This window comes from Gobio gobio (assembly GCF_949357685.1).
Source record: "Gobio gobio genome assembly, chromosome: 25".
Taxonomy (NCBI): Eukaryota; Metazoa; Chordata; class Actinopteri; order Cypriniformes; family Gobionidae; genus Gobio; species Gobio gobio.
The window spans coordinates 18,184,409-18,211,761 of NC_137121.1; the positions used below are offsets into that span (position 1 = coordinate 18,184,409).

Here is a 27,353-nt window from a genome sequence, read left to right on the forward strand (position 1 = left end):
CGGTAGCTGTTTAAATAAATCTACACATTAGTTATGTAATTTCTTGTGTTGCTATAAGCGAGATCAGGACAACGTGTCCCACCAACAAAAAGTTTTGAAAAAGCATTTGGCTAATTCTTTTAAAAATTATTATTAATACAGCTTGTCACACCACACAGGAATGTTTTTATTATTCAAACTAATGTAGACAAAATCTGATTTAAAATGATTACGAGTTAATACATTTAGAAGATACAGTTTTTTTTCTTACACACTGATTAAAAACTGTTAAAGAAAGAATAATTATCCAATAATTTATTAATAATATATATATATATATATTATGATGTACATTATCACACATTTTTACATAAAGTAGGCCATAATAAATTATATTAATTAATATTTCAAGCATCATAATAAGCATATTTAATCAAATCAGCTCATTTAGAACGTATTGTTTAACTGCCAGTAACTGTTTTTCTTCCCTCTTCCAAGTTGAATAGAAGTTGTAAAAGTGTGGAAACGTGTTTTTTATTATTATTTTATTTTAGTTGTAAATTAAAATCTACAACGAAAAAAGAAAATGAGTAACTCGTCATGCTTCAATGGTCACATGAAAACAAACCTAATAACCTAAAAAAAACAAAACCCAATAACCTATGGCGTCATCATCACGCGTCACGTGTTATCATACCGGATGTTTCACTTATACGTCTAGTGATTGTAACCTTATTTACTAAACAATATAGCAACGTACACGTTATCTACAGTCAGTATTGTGGTCTGACATCTCACGGTGTCTGTAATTTACTTAAGCTACAATGTAACACATTAGCAAGCCTTTCATTCAACAAAACAGTGAAAGCGGCACTCGCAGACAGCCGTTAAACAACTAAAAACATCAAGGTAAGTAAAGCGCATGTAGCTTATTTATCGGAAATGTATGAAATCAAATAATAATAAAACATATTTGTATTGTAACCATGTATTCGAATATTAGATGTACTATCCTTGTTTTTATAATTGTGTTGTCTTCTTTCTTCAGTGCTTGTGTTGACTGCTTAGACTAAGTGCACAATGGGTGCTGAACAGAGTGGAGATGCTGAACATAAACATTCAGACTTCAGTGCTTCAGGTGCTCAACATAATAACCCGTTTTTATTTTATAAATCTGTTAAAATTGAGATGTTTCTTTTGTGTATATTCTGCTAGCATTACCCGTCATTAAGTTCTGTCTTCTTGTTTCAGTTGTACCCTCTCCAGCCAAGCAAAGAGCCAAAATGGATGACATAGTAGTTGTTGCCCAAGGAACTCAGTCATTACGGAATATCCATAATGATCCAGATGTAATAAAGCTACAGGAAATTCCTACCTTTCAGCCTCTTCTAAAAGGTAGGTAAGCAGTCCAAATAACAACTAATCTGATGCTAACAATCATGCTTTTTTTATAGACAAATAAATAGGCTGGGCTGACAATATTGCTTCATCTATCTTCATTTTGATGAACCAATATCGATTCATAAATCCCAAGATAGATTATTTTAGTCTATGCTCTTGCTCTTTTCAGTTGATGAAAATAAATAGCATTAAGCTTTGTTACTTATGATAAGAATGTTTTCTGTCAATTATCATGAAATTCATTCGTTTTGACATTCTTTAATGTGGCATTACAGATCACTGTAGCTTCCTCAGTTGTTTAGCCAATTAGTCAACTAGAAATACAAATCTATATTACATATTCATTATTATTTTACTTAACCTGTTAGTGATGTCTTCATCTTTGGAGTGTAAAACATATCGAAGCTTGTTTCCGCCACAAAATAAAAAATATAAATGTTTGTGAGAATTGTGACTTTTTATTTCACAATTTTGACTTTTTTTCTCTCAGTTGCGAGTTTATATTTCACAGTTCTAAGAATATAGAGAATTCTCCCGCAATTCTGACTTTTTCCCTCTGAAATCTGAGTTTACATTACGCAATTCTGTGAGATAAAAGGTCGCAAGTATCTTTACTCGGTGATGGAAATAAGCTTCCATAGAAACATAATTATAGCATTAAAAAGTTGATATAAAAACGAACTTGTGTGCCTTAAAATGTTTGTATACAACTCAAGTTGTATAAGATTGTATGCAAGTGTTGATTATTTTGTCTAAAATGAACTGATTTTTAATTCAATCGAATCTATTAAAGGGATAGTTCACCCAAAAATGAAAATGACCCCATGATTTACTCACCCTCAAACCATCCTAGGTGTATATGACATTCTTCTTTCGGACGAACACAATCGGAGTTACATAAAAAATATCCTGGCTAATCCAAGCTTTATAATGGCAGTGAATGAAGTGAATCGATGGGTTTGTGTAAGAAAAATGTCCACATTTAACACATTATAAAGTAAAATATCTAGCTTCCGCCAGACCGCCTTCCGTATTATCTGAACTATCTCTTTAATGAAACCTGTATCAGTCCAGCCTTAGTTCATAATGATATGAATCACAATTTGGCCCTAATATTGGTGTCATCCTCTTAGGTGTGCTGAGTGGGCAAACCTCCCCCAGCACGGTCTGTTTAGAAAAGCTGGATTCTGCACAGGTACTGCAGCTGTGCGTCCGATATCAGGATCATCTTCACCAGTGTGCGGAGGCTGTTGCCTTTGACCAGAATGCTTTGGTCAAGAGGATCAAAGAGGTATTCACCATTATTTCTGCTTAACTATACTGTTTCTACAAGCTATCTGTAAATGCTAAACTTTTTTTTCTCTCTCTCAGATGGATCTGTCAGTGGAGGCGCTATTCAGCATCATGCAGGAGAGGCAAAAGCGTTACGCCAAATACGCCGAACAGATCCAAAAGGTCAATGAGATGTCGATGATTCTAAGACGCATCCAGATGGGCATCGACCAGACAATCCCACTGATGGAGCGTCTCAACAACCTGCTGCCCGAGAGCGAGCGCCTGGAAGCCTTCTGCATGAAGCCTGATGGAGACATCAAATAGATTCTGGCATCAGTTAGGAAAAATAGAGTTCATCGTGCTTGAACTAGACTTGTGCTTTATAGACCCACCTACAGTCGTTACCTATGGAACTTCGCACTTTGTCTGGATAAGGTATGTTCTGGCCTAAAACAAGTTACAAGGTGCAAAATGTAAAACTATAATACTGAAATGGAAAAGGCATCTGTATATATTTACCTTATAGGCTTAATTGTGTGCTTTTAAAGGGCATGAGAAGAAAAAAGTCTGCCTTTTGTAATATAAAATGTTATTTAATGAGTCATTGATGCAGATGATGCTCTTGAGAGGCTGTCTATAGACTCATGTCATTAAAGTTGTTGGCATTAAATTGTTTATACACTTTCTGTTTACACAAGATTTATTAAAGATGATACTTTTGGAGGACAGATTGTTGCGTTGTGTTAGGATTGTAAATATGTATTTGAATGTGAATTCTCAGGTATGCAGGTTACTGCTTAGTAAACTAAACTGGATATATGTGGGTCAAAGTCAAAATGGGGGTTTCAAGCATCAAATAAATAAATGTGTAATACAGCTTTAAATTTATTTTTCCCCCCTGTACATTAGAATGTGTCCTGTTTAATTTAATATTTTTCGGAGCAAAAAATAATGACTATCATACTTTTTTTTACCATGATTTAAGGAAGACACCCACTAAAATGTCATTCAGTGTAACAATATTTATGAATCAGAAAATCTTATTAGGCATATTTATAAAACGGAAATCATTTGATGACATATTAAAAGACTCTATTTAAGTATCACAGTGCAGCCCACAAAAATTGTAATTTTTTAATCTTTATACTTTGCCACCATCCTTCAAACCACTAGGTTGACCCATTTGTCAGCAAGAAGTTTTTGTAAGGAAGTGAAAATCATTTAAAATATAATAACATTTAGTATGATTACAGGTTAGAATAAGTATATTGTTTATTTTTACATAAATATATCTGTTATGCTGAATGACCATGGTTTGTTACTCTGAATGACATTTTGCCAAAAAGGAAAATAATAATGCCATTGTTCCCATAATTGCAATGTTTTTAGTATTGGTCTGTATCATTAAATTAGTTTTAATAATATTCCTGAGTAAATGACGGCAGAAGCAGATGTTGAAAAATAATAAGCATTTTATTCCACTGTTCTGATGCTCTCTGCCATGCTTGCTTAGCTTGTCACTTTGTTTCCGACTTGCTCTGCTCCAAAAGTGACTCCTTGCAGCTATATTTATGAATACTTTTTATTTGCCAACATAAATGACGTTATCAGGATGGGTATTTTGAGTGGAGAATCCCCTCAATGGTCTCTTTTGAACTTGTGAAATAGTGAGGGGGAACTCTCAGTTCAGGAATATTGGTAAGCTATTATTCTGACAAACACAATCCACCATTATTATTATTATCATAATAATCATTGTTCTTGGTGTGAATGGGCTTTAAGAGTGCCACCCTAGCTACTGGGTCTGCATTTACTTTTTGGGTTTTCAGCATTTTACAGTGCCTTTCAAGTCTCTCTGTTCGTGGGCATCTAAAATTTATCAATAACACAAATTAAACAATACAAAAATTCATTAAAATATTAATATTTATTAAGTTTAACACATATTTGCCCGTGCTAAACATTCCTCATTTATCTGTAATATAAATAAGATGCTAAAATGTTTATTTATACAGTGATCCTGTCATTCAAAGAGAATTTGCATTACACTGAATGAAAAAAGCATTACCCTGAATGACGAAACTTCTGCTCCAGCTTATATTGCAGGCCATCAGCTGGCCACCTATATCAAACAGTTAGCTTGACCAGTAAAGTTAATCACAATTATTCACAACATCTACTTATTTTTCAAAAATTCTAACAATATAAATGTTTTTTGGCATTTCACTGAATGACATGCGGTTTTGTAGCTTAGGCTGCCTACCACATCATGAAAAGGTGGAATTATCAAATATTTAAGAGCAATGAATTCACTTTTCAGTAGCACCACATCTTCAGGGTGCCTTTTGATGATGTCACAGACTGTCGAATGACTATCTGTTTTTTATATGATTTCAGAATGGCTTCTTGATCCTGTTACACTGAATGATCTCCTACAAACTACATTTTCGGGACAAAAGTCCCCTGGTTATTTAAATACTTAAAAAAAATTAATAAGACATAGTCCTTTTAATATAACACAGCCAACACTTATTTGAAAATGCCAAGAAAACAAATATATTTTTTAACTTGGTATTTTAAACGTTTATTTAAAGATGTAATGGCAAAATCAAAGTCCATTATGCTGAATGACAATTTTACAGTTTAGATGTTATTTCCCCTATATGTTGACAAAAGTTATTCGAAACAGTACAGTAGACACTTAACTTGCATTTAACATGTTTTTATGTATATACAAATAACTTTTGTAAACTTAATTTGATGCAGACACCAAAATTGTGACGTCTCGTCACTGATGATGGAGCAGCCCTGCTTTACACCAGGCAATTCTTCTCCTTTTTGTTTGAAAAAAGCGTATTATTTAAATCTCTCCGTTTATTTATGTGTAAAACCTTTTTTTTTTAATAACCTTTTTGTAATAAAAAAAAAAATTACCTTTTTTGCATTGAGGCAGAAACGGGCTTTCATGCACATAAAACCTGCTCAATATAAAAACAACCATTCACACTCCGTTCCAATAGATGGCGACAAAGATCATGTTAACATTTTAACAACAATCTCTACTGAATGAGAGGAAATCTGAACAAAATAGCACTGGTCGCATGTGAATGGCAGATCTGCTAATGTGATGTCTCACCAGTCCATATTCCGTCTGTAAAGCAACACACACCTTATCAAAGTTGACTAACAGCAGTCATAATGCGGCGTCTGGGTTCAGTGCAGCAGAAGATCCCATGTGTTTTCCTGACGGAAGTGAGAAACGAACCATCCAGAAAACGCGACTGTCAGGTGGGCGAAAAAAGAAATCAGCATTTTTGTTACAGACTTACAGTACATGTTGTTTTATCACAAAAAACAACAGCAGAAAAAAACTTTTAACAATTTAAATACATTACGAGACATGCATTACAATATGGCGCGTGCTTACTGGCAACGTCATCATTTATCATAATATATATTCATATTTTCATTATTATTTTAGTTGGTGCATTGAAGGGAGAAACTTCCTCCAAAGGTGTATGCAATATGTATGTCAACGGGCTGATATAAAAGTGTTATACAATCACATAAAACTGAATCATGTACTGTATATAGTAGATTGATTATTTGCAGATCTGAGATGCTCTCATTCTTTTATTCCCACACAGCAGTTCCAGGTGGTGGCCACTGAAGACCTGAACCCTGCTGCTCTTGCATCAGGGATTCACTGCGCTGTAGCGACTGAGAAGATTGATGGGACATGCTGCTATGTCACCACATATAAAGGTAGACTCTGGCTCATAAAGGAGTCATAACCTGTGACGTCATTTATTTGATCAAACAGTAAACCAGTAATAGTAAGTATTGTTACAATAAATCTTCTATTTTCATATATATTTTAAAATGCAATTCATTTGATAGCAAAGCTATCCTTCAGAAATAATTTCAATACACTGCTCAGGAAATTTTTTTTATCATTATTAATGTTGAAAATAGTCACGTTGCTTAATATTTTTGTGGAAACAGTGATATAATGAATAGAAAGTATAAATGCCTTTGCTGTCACTTTTGACTCCTATAATATGTCCTTGCTGAACCAAAGTATTCCTTTATTTTAAGGGGAACCTTATCTCTGGGCTCGCTTGGATCGGAAACCCACCAAGCAGGCGGACAAGAGATTCAAAAAGTATCAGTATTCGCAGAAGACCTGTAAAGGTATTTCGGTCTAAATCATTTTTTATCTTTATTTTTTTGGCTTGCTATTGTAATTGCTGTATTTTTTTCTGTTTGCTTGGTTTTTATTTTTATTGTATATACGCTATATTGCCAAAAGTTTTGGGACGCCTGCCTTTACATGCACATGAACTTTAATGACATCCCATTCTTAATCCGTAGAGTTTAATATGGAGTTGGCCCACCATTTGCAGCTATAACAGCTCCAACTCTTCTAGTAAGGCTTTCCACAAGGTTTAGGAGTGTGTTTATGGGAATTTTTAACCATTCTTCTTTAAGCGCATTTGTGAGGTCAGGACCTGATTTTGGACGAGAAGGCCTGGCTCGCAGTCACACTTTAATTCATCCCAAAGGTGTTCTATCGGGTTGAGGTCAGGACTCTGTGCAGGCCAGTCAAGTTCCTCCACACCAAACTCACTCATCCATGTCTTTATGGACCTTGCTTTGTGCACTGGTGTGCAGTCATGTTGGAACAGTAAGGGGCCATCCCCAAACTTTGGGAGCATGAAATAGTCCAAAATGTCTTGGTATGCTGACGCATTAAGAGTTCCTTTCACTGGAACTAAGGGGCAAAGACCAACCCCTGAAAAACAACCCCACACCTTAATCCCCTCTCCACCTAACTTTACACTTGGCACAATGCAGTCAGGCAAATACCGTTCTCCTGGCAACCGCCAAACCCAGACTCGTCTGTCAGATTGCCAGACAGAGAAGCGTGATTCGTCACTCCAGAGAACATGTCTCCACTGCTCTAGAGTCCAGGGGTGGCGTGCTTTATACCAGTGGTTCCCAACCACGTTCCTGGAGGACCCCCAACAGTGCACATTTTGCATGTCTCCTCAATCAAACACACCTGATTCAGGTCATCAGCTCATTAGTAGCTACTCCAAGACCTGATGTGGGTGTGTCAGACAAAGGACACATCCAAAATGTGCACTGTTGGGGGTCCTCCAGGAACGTGGTTGGGAACCACTGCTTTACACCACTGCATCTGGCGCTTTGCATTGCACATGGTGATGTAAGGCTTGGATGCAGCTGCTCGGCCATGGAAACCCATTCCATGAAGCTCTCTACACACTGTTCTTGAGCTAATCTGAAGGCCACACAAAGTTTGGAGGTCTGTAGCTATTGACTCTGCAGAAAGTGGGTGACTTCTGCGCACTGTGCACCTCAGCATGTGCTGACCCTGCTCTGTGATTTTACGTGGCCTACCACTTCGTGGCTGTTGTTCCCAATTGCTTCCACTTTGTTATAATACCACTAACAGTAGTCCGTGGAATATTTAGTAGTGAGGAAATTTCACAAATGGACTTATTGCACAGGTGGAAACCTATCACGGTACCACGCTTGAATTCATTGAGCTCCTGAGAGCGACCCATTCTTTCACAAATGTTTGTAGAAGCGTCTGCATGTCTAGGTGCTTGATTTTATACACCTGTGGCCATGGAAGTGATTGGAACACCTGAATTCAATAATTTGGAGGGGTGTCTCAATACCTTTTTGGCAATATAGTGAATGTAACTCTTGTATTTTTGTAATTAATGTTTTGCCATGAAGATAGCCACAGATGCTAACATGGCATTAAATAAACTATACTGACACTGTCTTGCTATTGTACTTGTATAAATATTAGAATGAACACAATAATGTTAATTCACTCACTGGCTAAAAAGAAACTGTCACAGCAGTGAATGAGAATGAAAAGTGCTATATTTTTGATTCTCTTTTAAATAACAGGATTTGTGTGGAACCTAGATGAAGATTTCCGAGAAGTGCCAGAATCCTGGATCGCCGCTCACAGAGTCAAGCATGAGAATGGCCATCCAGTGCCTGATGAACACGGACACATACCTGGTGGGTTGGTGTCTCTCAAACACGCTCTTGTTTCTAATCGTGTTGTATGTTATACAGTGCCTGAAATTAAAGCTGATGGTATAGTTATTTCTTTGTTATGAAGGTTGGGTTCCAGTTGATCAAACCAACAAGCAGTATTGCTGGCACGCCTCTGTGGTTAACTATGATGTTGGTGTTGCCCTTGTCCTGAAGACACATGGGGATGATGAAGGATTGCTTGAAATTGTCAGCGTTCCTCTGGCAGACCTCATGGAGCAAACCCTTGAACTTATCGGGACCAATGTTAATGGAAATCCATATGGCAAGTATAATGCACAGTTTAGTTTGGGGGTTAATGTTTTTGAAAGAAGTCTCTTTATGTTCACCAAGGCTGCATTTATTTGATTAAAAATACAACAGCAATATTGTAAGTATTATCTGTTTTCTAATGTAATATATTTGAAAACATCATTACATTGTCACATGATCCTTAAGAAATAATTTTAATATGCTGATTTGCTGCACAAGAAAAATTTCTTATTGAAAATTGCTGCTGAATATTTCTGTGGAAACTGATACGTTTTCTTTCAGGATTATTTGATGAATAGAAGGTTACTGTCAATTTTGATGAATTTAATGCATCCTTGATGAATAAAAGCAATATCATCTTTCAAAAACCTTTTGAATGGTGTTGGTTTTGGAAGCAACTGACTGTGGGATTTTGTAGGTTTGGGAAGTAAGAAGCATCCAGTTCATGTTCTGGTGCCTCACGGGGTCCTGCGCATTCGGAACGCTCCTCCAGTGGAATTCCAGCAGCTGTATTCCTGGTTTCAGGAATGCCAAGAGGGGCGGGTGGAGGGCATTGTTTGGCACTGTGACGACGGGACACTGGTTAAGGTAAATGAGGGGTTTATAAGTCAACTCTTTTCTGTTACCATTATCCACAATTTTGTTCCAGAGTAAATCATGTTAAATCTTATCTTCAGATACACCGCCATCATCTCGGTCTGAAATGGCCTGTTGGCGACACCTTCCTGAACACCAGACCTGTGGTCGTCCACGTAGATGAAACGACATGTGATCCAGATGCTTCCGAGAAGGATTTATTCAAATCATTCTCCAGCGTAAATGGACAACCATTCAGCTGCATACAGGACATTCAGGTTGAACCCTGATCCCATAAAATGATACTAACAATCCCATAAAATGAAACTACCAAACATTCCTACTACATCTGGTTTTAACCAGAGGGAAAACTGGTTCGCCAACACTCAATATTAGTCAAAACTGCCTGTTCTGAATTCCCACTGACATCTTGCTCATATTTACTCTTGGGTATGTGATGTATGCAAATGCTGTGATTGCTTTATATTTTGCACTTTTTCCTTTCTTTAGAGAATGGTAGTTTTTTCCCCCCCTTTTTTAATGTCATTTTTTTTTGTTCGTTTAAATGGGTGTCAGGAATATGTATATAAATAAGAGCAAACCAACGTTTATTTAATGTAAGGAGTCTCAAAAACGAGGCAGTGACTGATAATTATACATGCAAAAAGAAAAACCTTTCGGTTTCAGTTCTTGCTAGCAAGGCCACAAATCACAAATACTGTAAAGCCTAACTTTATATGAAAATGTCTTAATACTTTCTAAAAAATAAATAAATATGCACCTACTACTACTTATAAAACATTTCAACTTAATTGTACTTAAAGAGAAGTAACATTGTTTCATGTACATATTTGGCTCTAAATAAGCAGTAGCAATAAAATCTGATGACCTGAAAAAGGATCTGATGTTTGTTAGCTGATAGACACATCTACAGGAATCGCCACACCAAACCGATCTGACAGCTTCTTCAGCTGTTCCTCCAGGACGATGTTTTTCTTCACCTCCTCGTTGTAATTAAATTTAAGATCCTCAAGTTCCTCGAAAAATGCTGGGTCAAAGCTTTTCAGCTCTTCGGTCAGTTTCTTCACTTCACCCTAAAATGAAAGCATTTAGAATGTGACTTGATTTAAAAGCAGCAGATTATTTAGAGATTTTTCTTTAGGAATACCTGTAATTTCCTCTTTTCAGTGTTTGCAGCTTTAATTTGTTCCTGGAGCTCCTTGTATTCTGCAAAGCAGGGGCCAGGCAGATAATAGATGTATCAAAATTAAATGAAATTCTTCAACAACAAAACAAAAAAATCAATGGTGGTCTTACCTGGTCCTACTTTGCTGGTTCCAAACTGCTCGTCGTACCTTTGGATCTGGCGAAGAAGTTGAGACTTCTCTCTCTCAAGTTGTTTATTGGCCAATCTAATTGGGACATATTTGGCAATGAATGAGTTGCAAGTTGTTTTGTGTACTTTGATGTCTACGGATATTCTGCCTGTTTAGTGCTTCACCTCACTGACTGATACTCTCTGGCAAGCCCTTCGTCAGTGGTCGCTTCCACTGGGATATTTTTTAGCAGTTCCACCTGTTAATACACATTAGGTTATTAGATCTCTGGGAAAATGCGATGTGCATGTTAAAGCTGGAATACAGTACACAGCTTTTAAGACACTGGACATCCATTTGCCAACTTTGTAAATGGTTACAGAGACAAAACTGGGCATCATACACAAAACAATTGAGGGTCACACTACCAGACTTTCAAGTCGTTCCAAATTTAAAAAACTTGCACATGAACCGCCTCGTTGCTAGGAGACGCATGACAAATATAAATTCTAAAATTGACACATGTTTAACATCCTCCGACTGGATGGAACCACAGTGTGAAACTAAAAAAATGGGAGTGTGTGCCTATCATTTACTATGTGATTTTCCGACTCCCCAAAATCTGCAGTCTGTCTCTGACCTATGACAACTAAGCCTCCTTTTGCAAACATCCTTCAGTGTATTTCAGCTTTTATTATACAGTGATGACAGAATATGGTGATTTTATCAAATATTTGAAGAAGGATCAGCATCTCACATGTTCCTTCAGCTGGCTGACAGTGTGTTGTGTGGCATGCTGTTTCTCATTAGCCTCTTTTAGCTGCACCTTCAGTTCTGATATGCTGGAGTTTTTCTTGGCGATTTCACTCTCAAGACCTTTCATCTTGTTTTCAAATAACCTGTGAAGGGAAAATAATAACAAATGACCTTACATGATGACGAAATTGATTAAGTAGTACTCAAATAAATGTACTACCTAGTCACAACTGAAGATTTCCAGGTTTTGCTGTCTGCCCCCTCTAAAGATGACCCCTTCGATTGTGCTAATAACAGTCTCTGATTGATCTCCTCAAGCTCCGCTTTTAGTTTCTCATTGGCTACTTCAAGGCTGGCCTTTGCAACCCTCAGCTTTTCTGCAGCTTCTGCTTCCTGCAATTGACCACAAAACATGTGGCATTAAAGGGCACATACATTAAAGTTAAAGGGCACATACATTAAAGTTTTACTGACACGGAGGTAATGAAAATTATATTTAAAAAAAACCTTTTTAATATCTTTACGCAAGCGTTCATTTTCCATCATGATTTTCTCAATGCCCTTGGTTTTTGACTCAAGTCTTGCATTTAGCTGTTCCTCTTGTTTTCCTTTCAGCTTTTCATATTCTGACTAATAAAAAGAAAAAAATGAGTTGTACATTATTACAGAATGTAGAAAAGAATGACATACGTGAACAGAACAATACTTATGGAAATGTTTTTATGGACACATTTTTATACATATACACTACTGTTCAAAAGTTTGGGGTCAGTAAGATTTTATTCATATTAATATTAAATTGATCAAAACTTACAGTAAAGACATTTATAACATTACAAAAGATTTATATTTCAAATAAAAACTGTTTTGCAACTTTGTATTAAATCAAGGAATCCTGGGAAAAAAAAAGTATAGTTTTGACAAAAGTTCACAGAAAAATGAAAATTTCCGGTTAATTTGAGAGGGTCAAATGTTCCTGAGCGCATTCACGGTAGTCTGGAGTGTGAGCTTCCTGTCGCGTATTGAGCAAATCACACATGAGCTGGCGCTGTGTTTGTTTACAACAGAGAGGGAGGACACGTGTTTTATAATGGTGCTTACTTGTGTTTATCCTGGATGCTGCAACTTGTATGAAAAAATTACGATTACGTTCACCTGTGCGATTTCAATAGGGAAGATTGACTTTCAGGCATTAATTTGGTATTAATTTAAAATGTTTTTTTTTTTACTTCCAAAGTGACGGTAGCCATTATATCCCACACCAAAGATCACAGTTTCAGCTAAAAATCTTCTTTACAATTCTACTGAAGAAGAAAAAAATCGCCTACAGGCTTAAATTAACAGCAAATTTTCATTTTTGGGTGAACTATCCTTTTAAGCAGCACAACTGTTTTCAACATTGATAATAATAAGAAATGTTTCCTGAGCAGCAAATCAGCATATTAGAATGATTTCTGAAGGATCGTGTGACACTGAAGACTGGAGTAACGATTTGCCATCACAGGACTAAATTACATTTAAATATGTATATAACATTTTTAATTTTGCCGTATTTTACTGAGAGATTTCTTTCAAAAACATAAAAAAATCTTACCTACCCCCAACTTGTGAATGGTAGTGTGTCATTGAACATGTTCACAAAAAGTACCTTAAGTTTCTCATGGTCCTGTTCCAGTTTTGCAAGCTGCTGCTGCACATTGGCCTCTGATGTCTTCTTTAAGTTGTCATTCTCTCTCTGAACTTTCTCCACTACCTTCTTCATCAGTGCGATAGTCTTCTCCAGCTCAGGTATGGTTTTCCCGCTGCGGCCAGACTGTATGAGAGGGGCAAAAAATATGAATAAGGGAGATGAGAGGATCAGTGTTTAAAGAGCTCAGACATGCTGCTACCTACCCCACGAACATGGTTGAGTCTCTTCTCCACTTCGGCTTTCTCCTTCTTCAAAACACTGCACATCTCCTTGAGGTCAGACACCTGATCCTTTGATTACAGGGAGAGGAAATTGAGTACAACAGATAAAATATAACTACAAGCAGCAATTATTGGGTCATGCCAGCATGGCTAGGAGTGTCAGGCCAACTGCAACAATGGGCAAGTAAAGACATATTAAAGATGATTTGGCTGAAAAATCGTTAATACAGTCACTAGTACTATGACTTAATGGTTTTTCACTTTTTTTAATGAGAAAATGAATGTGGTGTGGTCAGAGTGAGGTGACAATGACAGATACAAAGTTTGGTGTCAATATGTCCAAGCATTGTAGAGATACTGCCTCAGTCATTTTGGCATCATGCCTTAAATTTGTTGCAGCGGTATACGAAAAGCATTTTGTCTATCGACATAAAATCCATACGGTTTTGCCCGCAAAGTCTGAAGATGATAAAAACATTTTTTTTGTGAGTTTCCAAGACACATACAGTTTCGTAATGATACGTTCGTAAATTATAGCATTTTACAACAAAATTCAAAATGGCCGATATGGAAAAATTGGGTATTCGACTTGGCATGCTGCTCCAGATTTTGTGATTTTTGGCCAAACCGTTCAGAAGTTATAAGCTAAAAGAGCCATTTGGTCTCCTGACCACTAGTTGGCACTGCGCAGAAACTGTGCAGGTAGCCTCTGATCATGGTTGTCATAACCAAGCGTGCCACACGAGTGAAGGTGGCTGGATGCAGGATGTCATAAACCCCTCCCTCTCCATGAAATGTGATGGGGCATAGACAAACTAAACAATCAAAATACACTTCAAATCATTTTAAATAAATAATTTTAGTTTTTATCACGCTGATGTTAGTTCAAGTGTTCGTTCTTTTAATACATTTGTTGCTACTGTGCAGACTCGAGACCCATGATGAGACCCAGATGTCAGCGATGGAAAAGAGTAAACGTTTTTACAGTCTATGGTCATAACACACACAGTTTGGTCAGAATACACTAAAGCGTTGTGAAGATATAGCCATTTTGGCATGCTCTTCGTCAAATTCATTCGCATATTTAAGAAGAAGGGTTTGACAAATCGATTTTCAATATCAAAATATTAAAAACTCCAAAAATATTAAAAACTTGCGATTAATTACAGATTTTTTTTATTAATTAGTTTTAAAAAAATGTATCGATTCCCAGCACAAATCATTTTGTTTCTATCCCTTACGGTTCAAAAGTTATTAATATAAATGTGAGTGCAACTTGGTACAGTTGGTGGTTCTAGACGGAATACAAAAAGCATTTTGAGTTAGAGACTCAAAATGTGTTATAGTGAGAGTTCAGACTGTCCTCTATCTGGGTGCCAAATTTCATAACTTTCCTGTAAGCAGTTCTATGTGCTTGGCCCCTAATGATACAGTTTTACTAGAATTTTAGTTTCGCAATAAAATATAAGTAAGCTGTTATGCAGTTGCTAGGTTGTTCAAATGTTTTTTTTTTCACATGCTATCAATAATTTAGATTTGACTATACTTTCAATCGAGGCAGGTCCTTGTTTGCTTGCTCCAGTTGGAAACGAAGTTCCAGGTTCTCTGTGGACAATCTGAGGTTATCTTTTTGAAGCTCATGTTCTCTTTGAGATGGGGTACCAGAACCACGGCCAGACGTCTAGAGAAACAACAAAGAGATATTGATGCCGTAGAAAACACATAGCTAAACAACACCCAGACAACAAAAACATTTTTTGATGCCAGATGGAGAGGGTGCAATACAAAGACAAAGTTTCTATGGGACAAAAGCAGACACTCTGGGTCTGGAGAGGCAAAGTCACAAGCTTAAAGCCAACACTGCTATAGGGCGGACAACTGGAAGCTTTGTGCTAGCACTTCAGTGGGAACTCCTATGCGCCAAGTACCTTTCGAGCTTTCACTTTGCTTTTCATTGTTCGCTCTTTGTCATGAAAAACGGTGAAGTCTGATTCTACATGTGGAAGAATATCCAAGACATCAAGTTTGCTTTCAACAAAATCTGCATTCAGCTCCTTTGTGGGGGAACCTTGTACATCCTCACTTAAAATAGGGTCCACATCTTCCACAGGTATGAAGGACATGGTCTCCATCATTGATGGTTTGGCATCAAATGTGGTTGAACTGTTGAGCACAGCTTCTTCTTCCTCAACCTCTTTTGACCCTGCAGATGTTTTCAATTGATTAGATATTAGATCACCTTCAGATTTCAAAGACTCTGTGATCTCAATATGTTGTTCTTCAGGCTCTTGTTCCTTATCTATGTCTTGTTGGTCATCCTCCAGTTGTCCCTGTGACGTCTCTGGCTCTGTGTGAGTCCTACTGTTGTCCAACATTCCTTCTGCAGTTGTATTTTCGTTATCAGTTGTTTTATCTTCCAGCTGATCTTCTTCCAAAGCCTTTTCTTGATGTGTCAGCCTTGACTTTATCTTTTCTGTCTCTCCATTAGTCTTCAGTTCTTCTTGTGCATGTTCAGCATCTACTACATCTTGTCCTCCTTGAGTCTCATCTGGTTCGTCTTGGTCTTTCTCAACAGATTCCTCTTTTTTGTTGGCTTCCTCCTGTTCACTTTTGTTGTCATTCACCAGATCTTCTGGTTCTAAATCTACAACACAATTGTTCTTTTCCTCATCTCGACTCACTTCTGCTGCACTCGTTAAGGACGTTTGAGTAGCTTCGTTCTTTTTAAAAGCTTCTTCCGTTTTAATTTCAGTTGATCCAGGGGTTGTGTCATTTATTAATGGAGACTGATTTTGCTCAACTTCACTGATATCAAAAGTCATAGAACGAACTTTTGATGATGAACTGAGCTGAGATGGTGATGCCAGATGTTTGTCCTTCATTATCATTGATGGAATAGAGGTATGGAGAAGGAAACGGGTTTGAGAGGAAGCGTGAGAGTGAAATTAGTGGAGTGAAATTCATGAAAAGTGGTAAAAGACGGCAAGATGGAAAGTGTTGCACCTACAGATGGTCTGGATGGAGACTCTTTGGATAGTTGACTTTCCAGGGAGTGAATCCTCTCCTCAAGATATCGGTTCCTGATGGTAATATCCTCCATTGCAGCATCACGGGGTAAAGCTTGCTGCTGCCTACATAACCAACCATACATATGAAACATTCATCAAGACAACATAAAAACAAATTGAACATACTGCTTTAATACAAAGGGGCACGATTAGGAACATACTTTATCGCTTTGATTTGCAGCTCCAGTTCAGAGTTTCTTTTATGTAGCTCCTCAATCTCTCTGTCAGCTTCGAGGGTCCGTGTGCCAACGACCTGATCTGCGGTCACTCCTCTGCCCTTTAGTTTCCTCTGCAGACCCAACTTCTCCTGCTCCAACCTTCATGGACATCAGCCAACATCAACATGAGTGGAAATCTTCAACTTTTGTTCTCACTCTTAATAAATGGTAAAGTTAAGCTCACATTTATTGCATAAACATAGGTCATATTTATTCAAGATTCCTCAAACCATTAACGCATCATTTGAAACTGTCCATTATGGGGATGGATTGGTGTCACGGCACAGACCTGCTGTAAAGTTCCTTGATCGTTGCTAATTGTTTAGACAGAGAATCCACTTCTTTCTCCTTCTCCTTGAGAACGTTCCGCACTTTCTCCACCTTGGCCTGCCACTTTTTACCTTCCTCCCACCTCACAATTTCTTCTTTAGAAGACTGCAAATATGGACATAATTTACAAGATTTATACACGATTCATATGTTAATAAATCACCAAGGATAACATTTGATGATTTAAATCTAGTTTTTTTCCCGGAGTAATTGCAGTTCTAGTTCACCTTGTCCTCCTTCAGGATGCTCCTCTTGTCTGCAGGGTCTGAGATGCTCTTCCTGTCCAGCTCCTGCTCTAACTTACGGATCTTCTTCTGAAGAGCCTCTATTGTGGGTCCATCACTCTCAACCTGAGCCTGCACACACACACACCATCTCTGATATACAGTCCTGGAAAAAGTCACATGTATTTATTTATTTAGACTCTTTTTGTATTCCTACTACTCTGACAATTTTCTTTTCTTTCTCTCCTTTCATATTATACATGCAAGACTTTTAAATGTTTTTTTTATTTTATTAAAAAATACAGTAAAACCGCACTACTGTGAAATATTATTACAGTTTAAAATAACTTGAAAATTTAAATTAAAAGTTTTCGATTTTAATGTATTTCAAAATGTAATTTATTCCTGTGATTGCAAAGCATCATTACTCCAGTCTTCAGTGTCATATGATCTTTTATAAATCATTCCAATATGCTGATTTGGAAAGAAACATTTCTTTTAAATTATCAATGTTGAAAACATTTCTTTGATGAATAGAAAGAGAAATATTTATTTGAAAACATTATAAATCTCTTTACTGTCACATTTGATCAATTTAATACATCTTTTTCAAAAATATTAATGTAAAAAATTGCATTGACCCCAAACTTTTGTACAGTAGTGTACAAGGTGCTATATAAATAAAGTTTTACCTTATTTACTTTAAAAAGTTGTAAGGACTATGATTATACATACAAATAAAGCCGTTTTTCCCCCCAAGGACCACAAACTCAGATAGGAGTTAAAGCGAGGAGCTACACAATGGTGTCTAGACGTATTCACTGCCATCAAAGAAGTGCTCTGTTCAACCAGACATTGAGCAGAAGCTCTTCATTTGCAGAGAAAAAAGGGCAGATGACTCACTGTCCAAGTGCTTTGAGCCGCTGCTAGGATTACTCTAGATCAGCGAGACAGGGATTTTATGACCTTAAACATTTATGGTACGAGTAAACAAGGGTGAAGAGCCAGTGTGAATTGGAAAAACATGCGGCCTGACCTGTAGGCCACTGCTGAGCCTCTGGATCTTCTTCTTCTGCTCATTCAGCTGATCCTCCAGAGCCTCTTTTTCACTCTGCAACTTGTTATGTGATTTTTGGCTCCTCTGAAGATCCTTGATCAAGTTCTCCAGCTCCTCTTTCAGCGAGTTTTCTCTGACTTTTGCCGCTCGTACGCCATCCTTAGCCAGCTGGAGCTCCTCATTAAGGTCTTTCACACATGCCTGATGAGGAACACGGGGATAATTAATTGCTTGGTTAGGGTTGGGGTAAAACCCCCAGGGTTCAGTATCTTAAAATTTTAAGGGTGTCTTAAAAAGTAGTAAGTTGGAAGCTCATTGGTTGCTCCCATCAAATGACTTATGTCTTTTTTTTTTTTTACTTGATTAACAAATGATTAATAAAAGCAACTGGGCAGTGCTTTTTAAAATTAAATTTAAAAGAGGCTAGTTATGAATAATGTATTTTTAATCGTTACATTTAACAAACCTTTTAATCATGAATTAAATAAATTAATTTTATTTGTTTAAAAAGCGATTTATTCAGATCAATTTGTATTTTTAATGAAGTGATTAATTATTCATTCAATTTATATAAGATAAGTGACACTCCTAGCATTACATGAAAACTATTGATTTTATTTTATATTTTTACCTTGCAATTTGGTGATGTTCTACAAAATGACAGACGTATTTGTGCCAAAACAAAGTATTTTTGAATTTAAATTTGAATGCATGACCTTTATCATCAACAATAACAACAACAACAACAGATAAGGAGAATCATTTTCCCTTTTAAAAACTGGTTCAGGAATAGGATAGGAATTTAGGCTTCTTCCTTATTTTTACCCTAAGCTCCTTGGTCTGCTTGTCAACGATCTGTTGAACATTGAGGGCCTCTTCCTTCTGAGCAGCATTGGTGATGATCTGATGTTCTGCTTGAGATGTCAACTCTGCACGAAGTTCCAAGAGAGCTTTACTGAGAGCCTGCAGATAAGGAACCGAATTCTGATCTTAGTCACTTTCAAAAATCACAGCGGAAAAACCTATCCAGAAGAATTAAGGTGTTATGCAATTTGAAAGATTCCATGGTATTGCTGCGCTGATGTGCCTACGACCAGTGTTGGGGAAAGTTACTTTGAAAAGTAATGCATTACAATATTGCGTTACTCCCTTAAAAAGTAACTAATTGAGTTACTTAGTTACTTTGTAAGAAAAGTAATGCGTTACGTTACTTTTGCGTTACTTTTTCTCACCTGGGCTGGGCTTGTTTTTGTTTATAACAAAAAAGTTATATTTTTGTGCAACGGTAAAGACCTCTTCATACCAAAATTGAAATAATAAGCCCCAGGCTGAGGTAAAAATGCAAATTCCCGCATGAACAATAGAGGGCGCAGCTCTGCTGCCATTCTGGATAATTGTAGAATAGGATGCAGGAGAAAAAAGTTTTACCAATAAAAACCAAAAATCTAGTAATTTTCATCATCAAAGGTCAGCAGCAAGACATTGGTAAATTAAATATAAAGGTAGATTAAATGCATAAAAATAGTTTTATTTAACATTTAATTATTGGAGGTTTGCATAGTACTCTGATTTTGCATTTGACTGATTTTATTCATTTTGAGGAGTACAGAATCTTTATTGTGCAAGTGAGATAAATAAATGCTCACATTTAGTCTAGAACTACAATAACCCTCATGTTCACACACACACCTCTGCACTTATTTTTCTCACCATGGGGGCAGGAGAGCTGTCAGTCAAATTAATGCGAAAAAGTAACTTGTGTTACTTTTTTGAAAAAGTAACTCAGATATTTTGTTGTAAATTTGAAAAGTAATGCGTTACTTTACTAGTTACTTGAAAAAGTAATATTATTACGTAACTCAAGTTACTTGTAATACGTTACCCCCAACACTGCCTACGACACTGAGTTTGTTCCCAACAAAACAGATAACAGGTTTAAAAGATGGACGACTAAAGGATTAACTGCCTATTGGACATTTATGAATAGGGTGAAACTTCAGAGCTTTCATATGCTTAAAGGAAATCATGGGCTAGAGAACCAAGACTTTTTTATAGGTATTTCCAATTGCGTCACTATTTAGAGCATGCTATAGGAGATGTATCAAGGAAAGGAGAAGCTTTTTCTAGCTTAACAATTAGATGTCTGTAAAAATATAATATACAAAGTTGTATAGTGGGCTACAACAAGCTAAGCGGGTAGACACATAATAGGGGAGAGCGGGGCACAACCTAATGCTTTTTGACCATCTCAGTTTGTGTAAATTCAATTGGGGTTCAGAGTTTTTATTTTTTCTCACATTAATTCCCCACATGTCTACTACAAATGTGGTTTTGTTTCATTAATACAGTGTATACTTTTTTCTTGATTTACCCCGAAAGAATGGAAGTGAAATGTGACAACATGCCCTGTAGGTGGGGTACATTGTAACATGACCAAAGGACAGCTTAAAATGTTACCTGATATTATATAAAAAAAATAAAAAAATATACAAGACAAACTAAAATATTTTTTCAATAAAATACAATAATTAACTTTTTAAAATAAAATAATGGCATTTTTTAATCATTAAAAATATACAGATTTTTGTGTTTGTTGTCAAACTCATCGCTAAATACAGCTAAACAGCATAGTTAAATACATAATGATAATGAATAATTTCTGAACATTGACTCTCAGTCATTATTCACCCTTTTCTCATGGTTTCTCAAAAGAATTCATAAAAGTATAGAGTATAATAGTGTAGTTCTAATAGGGGCTCATTGTAACACAGTGTTACAACCTGCCCCACCTGTGCAAATAGGATTTAAACCGTGGCTCGTGTCTTCTGCTGTTAGATCAGCATTAAAGAACGATCTCAACTGTTAAATAACAGATATAAGATTAAAATAATATCAGATTTGTCTTGTTTTAAATAAACACAAAAAAACAGAGATGAAAAATTTACTTAAGTAAGAAATTTACTTTTGCTATGGTTAAATAAATGTTCAGAAATATCTTCCAAAGATGTTTAAATTTTGCCGCTATTTTTTCTCTAAATAATGTTGATATGGCAACTAGTAGATACACTACGTTTCGTCATCCTGGCATGTGTGGAAAGTGTTAAAGCATGCGTGTTACAACTAACCCCGCGTTAGGTTGTGCCCCGCGCTCCCCTACATAAAGGAGAGATGGGAGCGAGAAGGCAAGTTTTTCGGTAGAGGCGTGAGAAAGCATATGTGAATCACATTGGAAAACTACACATTCTTTGTTTTGGAGAGAGCTTGTGTGGAAGGGTGTTTTTCTCCACACTTGCTCAGATCAAGCAACAGCCATAGATCCAATTGTTGGCGAAGGTGCGGGGTCGATAAGGCAAATCATTTCCACATTTTCTGGAGCTGTCTTTCTATTAATCAATATTGGTATGTATTGTTCCTGTTCAATTCCCAGTGATTTTCCAAACAAACACCTATTCAAAATCCTAACAATAGCAAGTAAGAAGGCAATTACAAGAAAGTGGCTGCAACCAACTTTGCCTACTCTTGAAAACTGAATGAACCTATGACATGATGTTTTTACAATAGAGAAGCGAACCTATGCTTTAAGACTTAAGTCCCAGTTGTCCCCAATAGCCCCAATATCCCCTATATGATCAGATTTTGTTTAACGGAATAAAATAAAGACTCTAGTGTCCACAAGTGTGGTACCTTCAGCTGTTTCTCCTTGAGTGCCAGCTGTGTCTTCAAACGCTCCACAAGGTTCTTCATGGTGTTTGATGGTGACCTGACATTGGCCTCTTTCTGGGCCTCTAACTCCGTGCGGAGGTAATGCAGCTCTTTCTCCATCAGAACGAGCTGAGCTCTCAGCTCTTCTGCCTCCTGGGATAGACCCTTCATTTGGGCAGCGTGTCTCTCTTCCAGTCTTGGAATGGAAAGACGATTAAAAGTGGCATGAGGAATAAATATCTTGATATTGATCAATATCGAAAAAGTGGGATTGTTTCTCTCCTTGTTTTAATGTCTCACCTGGCTGTTTCTGCAGCGTGTTCCATAGCTTGTGCTGCTGCCAGCTGTCTCTGTTGGTCCAGCTCTGCGATGACAACCTTCAGCTTGTGTGTTAGTGAGGAGAGCGAATTGTCCTGCTCAGTCACCGTCTGCTCCATTTCTGCCAACCGCACCAAGTGATTATTGGTCGGTACTGTGATGGTGGGTTTCTTCATTAGCTCCTAGAGAAGAATAAAATGGAGTATAGCCTAATAAAGGTGACAGCAGCCATGATTTATGACATTATTATATTTATTATGTGCACTACTTTCTTCTTTCTGGCCCGCTATCCTAGCTTTATAATGAATACTCTAGGTACCAGAGCTGTCTGTTTGATACGGTCCAGTGAGGTTTCCATATAAACATCCAGTTTCTGATGCAGGGCCCTGACCTCTTCCTCATGTCTTTTGCCAATCTCTTCCTGCTCCTGGGAAAATATAAAATCAAGATATACTGTATGAGCTTTTATATGGTTTTAGTGTGCAATAAAGATCACCAATGTATGAAGCCTCAGTTTTATACTTAAATAGGCACCTGACGAGCCTTTGCTAACATGTTCTGGTACTTCTTGAGAACCTCTTCTTTCTGATCCAGACGCCCTTGTAGGTTATTAATGGTCTGGTGGGCGACCTTCATGGTGGGCTGAGTCTCAGAGTCCTCTTGTTTGCTCAGGTCAGCCAGGAGCTTCTCTCTCTCAGCAGCGGCTGGTAGGCGAAGCCTTAGTTCATTTATCACTTTGTCTCGAGATAAGACGTTCTGTTCTGATGTCCACAAAGCAGCTCCTTTTTCCTTCAGCTTCTGCTCAGAGAAACTCTTTGTAAAATAATCTTACTTCAATAACAAGGTTTGCAATTGGTAAAATTTCCACAATCGCTTGATGAATAAAAAAGTACCTCTTCCAGAATTTTGCAGGTGGCTTTTGTCTCAAGGATGGTGCGAACGTGCTCTTTGATTTTTCCAAGCGCGTAGTCTAACTGGTGCGCTAAAGGCTGATTTGGATCCGGCAGAGAGCCTGTGGCTTCCTCAAACTAAACTCAAACAGGACAAGTTAAGTGTTAGTTAAAGTGTAGTTCAGTAAACAGCTTACCATAATACAGTAGCAAACATTTGTCAAGTCTGCCACCTTCTGAGCTGTGCTTAGGATTTCATTCTTCTGTTTCTCATAGGAGTCGAGCTGGCGCTCCAGTTGGACCTCTCTCTGATCCCAGATCAGTTGCCGCTCCTCGAGAAGCTGATATAAAGATAACAAATATTATTAGAAAATCATGATTGAAGTATGCTCTGTATAGTGTAAAAAGATAAGAAACGTATTAAGATGTAATACTGACATTATTCTGCTGCACCAGCTCCTCTTCCTGGCCGCTGATGGTGCGTTCCTGATCCGCCACAATGTTCTTAAGGTATTTTATCTCTTCCCGCTGAGTATTAAGCTCTCTGCTCTGCCTCATTTCCAACAGACGAAATTCCTCCAGTTTCTTATGCCACTCAATCACCTGTAACGGTTTATTATTGAACTGTAAATTACTGTTTATGGGAACAATTTCCTTTATTAATATGAGTAACTTAACTCATGTGGATAGATATAAGATATAAGTGAAGAGATATAAGATGTGTTTAAAATATATGTGAATAATTATGTTATAATAATTGTACATTTTTAAATATAATTCAAGAATCACATTACAACTCAACCTACTTTCTGAGCTCCTTTAGCATCTTTCAGTGTCGCTATGAGCTCTTCCAACCCTTTCAGCTTTAACTCCAGTTCTTGTGCCTTCCCTTCTGCTTTCCTCCTCTCCTCTGCCGCCCTTTGTGCCTCCTCCCTGGCCCGTGCCCTGTCCTCCTGCAGGTGGAGCATGGTGCTGGAAAACTTCTCCTGTTGGGCCAGCGGCAAGGCTCCTGAGAACTGTCTGCGGAGGGCCTGAATGGTGTGGCGCAGGTGTCTGGCCCGCTGGTGACCCTCCTGCCTTGCGTGCCACAGTGTCTGTTGCTGGGCATCCAGCTGCTGTTCGATTCTGAGCTTCTGCGCTTCGAGTTTCTGCAGGCACGTGGTGGTGGCCTCCAGCCGGCTGATTGCTGTGGTCTCGCTCAACTGGAGAGCTACGATGTGCTGGTGGAGTTTGGCGATAAGGGCCTTTTCATCAGACTGAGCCTGAGGAGGAAATGTGCAATTAGGGACATGATCAAAAGGGTGCACAGCTGAAAAGAGAAAAACATACCTGGTAATCCAACACCTGTCTCCTCAGGCTTTCTACTTCCTTCTCTCTCGACTGCTGTCTGGCCTCCAGAGCGGACACCTGCATTTTAGCGACATCTGACACCTCCCGTAATCTGCAAACATTTTTAACATATTAAAAGAGATGTTTGTGTACACTGCCTCATGATACTGTTGTAATAGCAAGCATGTGCGCAGGTTGAGTCAACAGGCTTACTTGGACGCTTCAATCCGCAGCTCTGCCTCTGTTTTCTCCAGTTCGGTGATTCGCTTGCGATCGGTGTCGCTGATGTCTTTGCTTACGCTGTCCGCCAGCTCGTCCCTGAGCTCCCGCTCTATCCGCTGAGCCTCCAGGTTTAGTTTTGTGAGCTACACCGCCATACAGAAATATTATGCAAAATATTAGCTTTAGCTTATTAAATGTTCAACACAGTTTTATAAAAATTAAAGCTATAAAAGGAAATCAAATACAAGCTTATTTAATGTTCAACATACTATGTTTTATAAAACAATACAATGTTCAAGCTAAGGTGTTCGAAGTGTGTTTTGCCATGTTTCTATATGGTTGGTATTCGGGATGGATGCAAGAGATAAATCAGACCCACCTCAGCAAACTTGGTCTCTAGCTCAAAGTTGCGCTCTTCCACCTGTTTGAGGGAGTTCCTTAGGTGCTCGTACATCTTCTGAGCATGTTCCGCTCGCTGTCTTTCATTTAGCTCCTTCATCTCCAGCATGGTGATGCGTCTAGACACGGATACAATCTCGCTGTTGGCCAAGGCTTTGGCTGCCTTGTCCATGCTGTTCTCAACACCTGTGAACACCCAAAATCATGGGCAATAGGTCAACTTTAGGATATTGCAGCAAAACATTGTTTTATTCAATGATGTCATTCACAATGCTTCAACGTTGCTTTTGTAAGTGACGTTTACCAGTCGTGCTGAAGTTTTCCCAGGCCTGCTCCAAAGTGTGAAGCTTCTCCTTGCTGATCTCAAGCTCTTTATTGATGGAGTTAATGCATTCTTGTAAAGACACATTCTCTCTCTGAAAGAGAAGGAGTGTGCTGTGATAAAAATGAAGAAGGAAGTCTATTGCTTTATGTAATTTGGCATGAGATGTACCTCCAGGTGCTCCAGCGTGTTTGTCTTCTGAACAAAGTGATTGTCTTTCTGTAGGAGGTTTCTGTACTTGATGGTGAGCTCAGTGTATTGTTTGTTGGCTCTCTCCAGCTCAAATGCAGGAACACTACCATCAAGGGATTTCTGCAATGTGGCTATTTTAAACGCTGCCATTTCCTGAGGGCAAAGCAAGTTTACAGAGGTCAGCAGAGGTCAGTTACAGCTCTCAGCAAAGATGACTACTAGCTTTGGAAAAACATCAGAACAATACTAAAACTGCTATATATATATATTATTTGTCAATATTGTTTTGAGAGTTCATACTTGTTTAGTTCATTTCAATAATTTTGCTAACATTAAGTTTTATAATTCATATACAGTAGTGGCCAAAAGTGATATCTAAAATGGATATTTGTTTTTATGGAAATTATTTATAAGGAAAATATTTATTTTTTTCCCCCTTTTTTTATACTTTAAAACTTTTTTAAAAACTTGGTAAAAGGTATTTATCATACAAAACTATTTGGCAAAAAAGGCAAACTACAGCTACATGCTTTATTTTACTATCCAAAAACAAAAAAACATAGAAAAACTAAAAGTATACATTAACCACAACATAATCAGCTATTAATATTTTGTTGATTCTCTCTTGTTTTTGCATCATAATTCCTGTGTATGACAGCCTGGACAAAAAAAATATGTCTGTACAATTTGGCATGACTCAACATGATTACAAAATCTTTAACAGATATTTAATAATATTTTTAAATATAAAAGGTAAAGGGTGAGATGTAATTTTTCCTTGGCCAGACATCACTTTTGGCTATTCCTGTGTATCAGGTTTTTAAGCTTTTTGACACCATGGTCCTCCAAATATGATGTTTCCTTTGTAAGATACTCTCTACCCAAATTATAAATGGTAGCTATCTATATATGTATAAGTACATACTGTACAAAATATTGTAAATATGTGTCAAATATTATATACAAAATATTTTGTTTCTATTTTTTTTATTCTACCCACAATTAGAGTATTAATGTGATAATAAATAATACAATAATTGTGATTAATGATTAATTGAGAAAGAAACTTTAATACATGTCAATTTCTCTTAATGATAACTTATTTTTTTTAAGTATTAAAAATTATTTATTTATATTTCTTACATAATTTTCCAAAACAGTTTTTAAAAAACCCTGATATCAGAATCAGTATCGGCCACTGAAAAACCCATATCAGTCGGCCTCTAATAATTTTCTTTTTCATCTGTATGAGTGTTGTAGGGATGCCTAATACCTTGAACCTCTGCAGGTAGCCAATTCTTTCTGTTACCGCGGCCTCCATGTGGCTGAAATCATCCTTCAGTTTGCCGTTCTCCTTCCTCAAGTGTTGCTCGAGCTCAAGCAGAGTCGTGTAACGTCGCGTCAGACACTTCTCATTCACCCTGAGAACCATGATTTTTCGGGCCGTCTCAGCCAGCTCCCGTCTGATCTCACTTGGGTCCTTTTCATGAGCCTCTATCCAGTGCTGGAAATGA

General features: G+C 37.4%; 3 protein-coding genes across 6 annotated transcripts in view; 2 read left to right on the forward strand and 1 right to left on the reverse strand.

The window, feature by feature from the left end:
• The first annotated feature begins 669 nt into the window (after positions 1-669).
• On the forward strand, positions 670-4,141 carry borcs5 (BLOC-1 related complex subunit 5). The gene is made up of 5 exons (XM_079808941.1): positions 670-888; positions 1,028-1,117; positions 1,231-1,374; positions 2,514-2,671; positions 2,752-4,141. The coding sequence occupies exons 2-5, from the start codon at positions 1,060-1,062 to the stop codon at positions 2,977-2,979; spliced, it is 588 nt and encodes a 195-aa protein (XP_079665067.1). The 5' UTR covers positions 670-888; positions 1,028-1,059; the 3' UTR covers positions 2,980-4,141.
• A 1,549-nt stretch (positions 4,142-5,690) lies between these two features.
• Positions 5,691-10,477, forward strand: rlig1 (RNA 5'-phosphate and 3'-OH ligase 1). Of its 4 annotated transcripts, none has more exons than XM_079808942.1 (7): positions 5,691-5,943; positions 6,303-6,420; positions 6,754-6,849; positions 8,605-8,721; positions 8,825-9,022; positions 9,428-9,597; positions 9,687-10,477. In XM_079808942.1, exons 1-7 carry the CDS (start codon positions 5,854-5,856, stop codon positions 9,873-9,875), a joined length of 978 nt encoding a protein of 325 aa, XP_079665068.1. In that variant the 5' UTR covers positions 5,691-5,853; the 3' UTR covers positions 9,876-10,477. The 4 variants fall into 4 exon arrangements, with proteins under 4 accessions (XP_079665068.1, XP_079665070.1, XP_079665071.1 ...); XM_079808944.1 differs by having other exon boundaries at positions 5,713-5,943; positions 8,623-8,721; positions 9,687-10,377; XM_079808945.1 differs by having other exon boundaries at positions 5,724-5,943; positions 6,306-6,420; positions 8,623-8,721; positions 9,687-10,367.
• Positions 10,176-27,353, reverse strand: part of cep290 (centrosomal protein 290) — a 30,437-nt gene continuing 13,259 nt past the window's right edge. Inside the window, 30 exon segments of the mRNA XM_079808771.1 lie at positions 10,176-10,679; positions 10,754-10,812; positions 10,903-10,997; positions 11,087-11,160; positions 11,659-11,800; positions 11,878-12,050; positions 12,165-12,287; positions 13,306-13,470; positions 13,551-13,637; positions 15,115-15,249; positions 16,576-16,699; positions 16,798-16,953; positions 17,144-17,289; positions 17,412-17,540; positions 18,445-18,666; positions 19,291-19,428; positions 22,150-22,363; positions 22,468-22,667; positions 22,805-22,912; positions 23,020-23,283; positions 23,379-23,513; positions 23,609-23,716; positions 23,814-23,978; positions 24,182-24,637; positions 24,705-24,816; positions 24,918-25,069; positions 25,306-25,511; positions 25,630-25,741; positions 25,819-25,992; positions 27,113-27,343. Of these exon segments, the coding sequence (XP_079664897.1) occupies positions 10,497-10,679; positions 10,754-10,812; positions 10,903-10,997; positions 11,087-11,160; positions 11,659-11,800; positions 11,878-12,050; positions 12,165-12,287; positions 13,306-13,470; positions 13,551-13,637; positions 15,115-15,249; positions 16,576-16,699; positions 16,798-16,953; positions 17,144-17,289; positions 17,412-17,540; positions 18,445-18,666; positions 19,291-19,428; positions 22,150-22,363; positions 22,468-22,667; positions 22,805-22,912; positions 23,020-23,283; positions 23,379-23,513; positions 23,609-23,716; positions 23,814-23,978; positions 24,182-24,637; positions 24,705-24,816; positions 24,918-25,069; positions 25,306-25,511; positions 25,630-25,741; positions 25,819-25,992; positions 27,113-27,343 (4,788 nt within the window). The 3' untranslated portion in view covers positions 10,176-10,496.